Source organism: Hordeum vulgare, chromosome 2H, assembly GCF_904849725.1.
Source record: "Hordeum vulgare subsp. vulgare chromosome 2H, MorexV3_pseudomolecules_assembly, whole genome shotgun sequence".
In the NCBI taxonomy this organism is placed as follows: Eukaryota; Viridiplantae; Streptophyta; class Magnoliopsida; order Poales; family Poaceae; genus Hordeum; species Hordeum vulgare.
In genome coordinates, this window is record NC_058519.1 from 236,650,955 (window position 1) to 236,655,952 (window position 4,998).

Genomic DNA, 4,998 nt, shown 5'->3' on the forward strand with positions numbered 1-4,998 from the left:
GCATGATTGTGGGTCATGCCCCTCGATGTCTAGCTTGAGTGACAAAAACATGAGACTAGGGGATGTGGTGTTGCCACCAGGGAGAAAACTACGGTGCTTGTGACCGCGGTTGCAAGGATTGTTTACCTTACGCATGGTTCGTTAATGTAGTTGTCTATTGCTTTGAGTTTACACTTTGGATGGGGATCGCAACTTAATACACTACAAGAAATATGCTAATACATGACACTATATTTTCATTGCTACATCGTCTCAGTTTTTAATTTACGATGATCTTACGACGAAAAACCAAGCGTCGAAAACGAAGCGTCAAAAACTGACAGCAACGACGTTTTGATCAAAATCGTTGTAACTTTTACGATGATTCGTGGATCGTCGTAACCTTTACGGCGATCCTAAATCGTCGTTCGCAATCTAACCCAGTCCTACGTGGCAGTCCTATGGGGCAAAATTACGATGAAATCAAAACGTCATGGTTGAAATCAGCCCAACCCATTTCAATTGATCACATGGGCTGGTTTTATTTTTTGGACCTTTTTCTTATTGGGCTTCTTTTTGGGCCTTATCCTATTTACGCCCACTTCTATTTACAGCCACGACCCAAATACATGTGGTCCAGTTTTAAGTTTTGGCCTTTTTTCATTTTTGAATTCAGCAACTTTTTGTTCCAAAACTTGGTTTCATTTCTATTTGTTGAGCCTTTTCAACCCAATCATTTGTCCAATATTAAATCCAACACTATTTCATATTCAAATCAAGAAAACTCCAAGTTGAATTAAAATCATCCATCATATAACATCACATAATACATCTCCTAGGTTTACATAACACAATAAGTCATCCCCTAAATACATTTCCTTACACACAAATATAGCAAAAACAAACAGAATTACACAATAGAACAATGGCACATCTGCTACTGTCACTACAATGGACTTCATTCCACTCTCCTATGAGATATGCTCGAGATGCGATAACTTGTCATCCTACAAGTAGACTCTCCTGCAATCATCTCCATCCGAGCTTGAAAGAGCAGCAAATCCAATTTTATTTAGCAGACAACCTGTATAGGAGTAAGAAATGGAAGAGTCAAACAAAATCCATCAACCAGTGAACAAACAAGAAAGCTGCCAGATCTTCAAGAAGTAAAACAATTAAACAGTCACAATTTATAGATACACCAACATATTTATAGATACACCAACATCTGTGAACCTAATCTGCATTATGGGTTCAATGCCATCAGCATCTCCAAGGTTTATAGGAGAAAAAGTGAACCGCATGCAAAATATTCATACTTAAGATTGAAAAACAAAGATAGATGTTGTCCTTAGAAGAATCCAGACCAGCGAGAGTTGTATGCGCATGACTTAGCACAACTAGGAAAGTAAAATAGGATAAAGATAAGCAAGACTACAAAATACACGTCGGAATAGCGGATCATAATATCAGTAACCTCATTAACGTTAGTTGGCAAGATTAATGGAGCAAGCCATTTAATCATTGTCTACTCATGAAAGAAGATGCAACTATTAATCATAACAAATACTCATCCATTCCTCGTTAGAATAGCAAAGAACTCACAAGACACACTCTATAATTCGCATCAACACCCTCTCCTAGCGTAGGAATCAACATCCCAACGGGAGTCCAGAAGCAGCAGCCAGGCAAGCTACGAGATCCGCGGCTCGGGTCGGCCGAGATCCGGATCTCCCTCGCCCCCGACCCGATCCACCATGCCCGTCTTCTTGATAGTAATGCCACCGGTGGCCTGCAAGAAACATCATGGGCAACATGTAAGAACCCGCTCTTCCTCTTCAGTGGAAAAAGGAAATCGACTGCTTGTCTACTCTATGGTTCCAGTTATAGAAGCAACTTCATTCGTATTTGTGCAACTTAACTGAAATGCATTATGCACGTAATGACTACCAACTTCTCCTTGTGGGGAATACCAACAAATAAGCATAAAATACGGTAGACTGAAATTGCACTAATGACAATCTAGCAGCTGATCCACTAATAGATGGTATGCATGCAGGGAAATATAGAGCAACTACAAGTCCTTTAGTCTACACAATATACAACCACTAATAGATGGTATGCACGCACGGAAACATAAAGCTACTGCAAGTCCTTTAGCCTACATAATGCAGGGGAAGGAAAAGTGCATGTACAAGCTAGTAATAGAAACGAGGCTTGTACATGCTATGGTGTCACAATTTTTTATCAAGCAGCACGAGTTGTCCTCTTTACAATGGATGATGTGTGAGGGCATTCATCTGATGAACGCGCCTGCATTAATTTGGGGTAGAGCGGTATAGTAGCTCCTACAATGAGGTTTAGTAACATATTATTCATAAAACAAACGGTACCAACTGAGTAAATTAATTCAGTTTATGGGCAAAGCTAACAAGAGTGGTTACAAAGAAGTCACAAAGCGTTGATAGTTCACCGGCAGTAGCTTTCGATAAAGAAATGTACCTTCTTTCCTCAGATGACAACCCCAGGTTCACCTTGGATGACCATGTACTTTGTTCCTCCAAGGAAAAGACCATTTGGTGCAAGATGTCCAGGTTCGTCAAAGTCTTTAATGATGCGAGCAATCTCCTCAGGCTTGAACTGCAGCATCTAGAAGCAGAAAACAAGGGAAAGCTCAGATAGGGCAGCTACACGATATACTTAATAACAATCCAGCAGCAAAATGGCTAATATAATAGGACTAAGAAAACAATAACAAATCGGCAAGCAAGCATTCAGGCGGGGGGCCTCTCATGCTATTATGTTTGTCCGTCCTCTTTCTCCCCCACTCTCACTCTAAAAATACTTACTATCACTCTGTCTGAACATTGCCCTCACTCATGACACTGGGAAGCAAATCAAAAGTTTGATGGTACTACAGCTAATGTGGTGTGGCACTGACCAGTTGGGTTAATTTAGTATATGAACTGGGTAGCAGGCATAAGTAGACTAATTCGGGTTCAGGTCGATGTTTGAAAAGTGACGACGGGTTATGAATTCAGAAAATTGTTGGGTCCTCCTATCCGCCCGTCCGTTGCACAAGCTGTCGCGTTGCTTGGTACAGTTGTGCCGGCTGGGAACGAGAAGTAGATTCCATGGCGCACCTCGGATTATTACACTAGACACTACGCTTCTGGCGCGTTGCACACGAACTTTGATCAGCTTCCAGCCGAAAGTGCTGAGATCAATTATACAATCCCCCAAGGAAGTGCTACAGAATCTTGAATTCTTTCCTAAAACTCGAGTTCATATGAATTTTGGCAACTAATATAAAGAGAAATTGGTTGTTAAGTTTATTTGGCGGGTGTGGCGCTGACTGCTACTGACAGACTGATCATGGCGATGGTGTTGGATGCGGTCAAGAAATTGGTATGGGCGGTAGAGACGAGAGAGGCATGGAGGAGATGAGGGGCAGGGGAGAGGGGGACTGACCGCTTCAACGTCGATCTTGTAGACGACGTTGAGCCGGCGCTTCTCCCGGCTGCTCGCCCGGTACGCCATGGCGAGGTGCGCGGCAGCGAGCGCGAGCGACATGAGGAACATGGCCTCGACGACGAGGGCCTGGCCCTTGCCGTGCAGGTCAAGGCGGACGGCGCCGGCGGCGGCGATGCCGAAGACCGCGACGGCCTTGGCGAGGAAGTAGAAGAGGGAGCCGACCCTGCACGTCGCCGCCACCTACACATAGGACGCGCCACCCCCGCACGCCATGTACGCGCCTGCACACACACACACACACACACACACACAAACATGAAAAACCAGCCAGGCGATTAGCAAACTAGCAGGAACAAAATCTGAGGTCCTTTTCAGGAGCCGACAACGGACGACGGACAAGCGGAGGAAGAGCATGACGAGCGGAGGATGGGTGGGATGGTGGGTATGAGGTGGCGGTTGCGATCTGGAAGGGGGAGGAGGGTGTTCTATCCGGATGGGCTAGGTTTTGCTGCGCGGGGGAGAGAGAGGAGTTGGGTGGGTGAGACGGTGAGTGGGTGTGGGTCGTTGGATATGTACGACTTAGACGGCTCAGATCGTTTTCAATATTGTGATCTGTGGACTCTATTCTGACTGGTCAAGACATGTGTCATTTAAAATAATCTCTAAGTGCTAAAAACGATGGAGATTTATGAAGAAACTACCAATAATATTTTGTAAAATGCCACCACTAAAATATTCACTCAAGTTATACCACATTTTATGGATAGTAACCAACTTCTATGCATTTTCTTTGGAGGAAAAATTCATTTTTCATTTTTCGAGGGCCCAAAATGAGTTGTTTTGTGAAGGACCTACTATATATTTGTTGCAAAATTGGACCAAATCATTTTTCTAAAATACTAGGTCATATTAAATACACAGTTAACCAAATGGTTGGGTGTCAAAAGCTTTTATCCACCTCTCGTGAAAAAGACAAATTTTCGTCGAATGAATTGGAATCCGGTCAAATTTGAACTGCAACTGCATTATATTTTGCTTTTTTATTTTCCCAAAAAATATTTATAGGTACAAAAGTATCTATTTAATCATAGAAACATCAAAAAATTTCCAAGATTCAACCACTAGCTAGGAACGGTCATACATGCCATTTTGAACGCATTTTGAAATGGCCATGAAAAATTCAAAAAATCAAAAAAAAATGGAAAACCTTTGCATTGTGTCATTATATGTCACAAATCAGGAAAACAATAAACTTGTAATACGGCAATTATTTTTAAAAAGTGTTCTCAGAAATGGGCTATCAAGTGTGAAGATTCATGGGTTTCAAGCCAAATGATCAATCTTATGGCCACATTCATTGCATAGTTTGTTCAAATGATCTAATATTACTCACAAGGATCCGTATTGGAATGGCAAACAACATTGATTAAGGAAGTTTTCGTTTTCCTTGAATGTAAAATTCATTTTCCATTTTTCAAGTGTCCAAAATGAGTTTTTTTGTGAAGGACCTATCATATATTTGTTTCACAATTATACCAAATCATT

At 42.0% G+C, this 4,998-nt stretch overlaps 1 protein-coding gene across 2 annotated transcripts; it reads right to left on the reverse strand.

Moving 5' to 3' along the window:
* Positions 1-879: 879 nt before the first annotated feature.
* On the reverse strand, positions 880-3,908 carry LOC123429975. 2 transcript variants are annotated; one of them, XM_045113937.1, is made up of 4 exons: positions 3,451-3,907; positions 2,482-2,628; positions 1,585-1,771; positions 880-1,063 (listed from the first exon to the last, which is right to left on the reverse strand). In XM_045113937.1, exons 1-4 carry the CDS (start codon positions 3,768-3,770, stop codon positions 1,052-1,054), a joined length of 666 nt encoding a protein of 221 aa, XP_044969872.1. In that variant the 5' UTR covers positions 3,771-3,907; the 3' UTR covers positions 880-1,051. The 2 variants fall into 2 exon arrangements, with proteins under 2 accessions (XP_044969872.1, XP_044969871.1); XM_045113936.1 differs by lacking the exon at positions 880-1,063 and having other exon boundaries at positions 1,434-1,771; positions 3,451-3,908.
* Between the last annotated feature and the right edge of the window lie 1,090 nt (positions 3,909-4,998).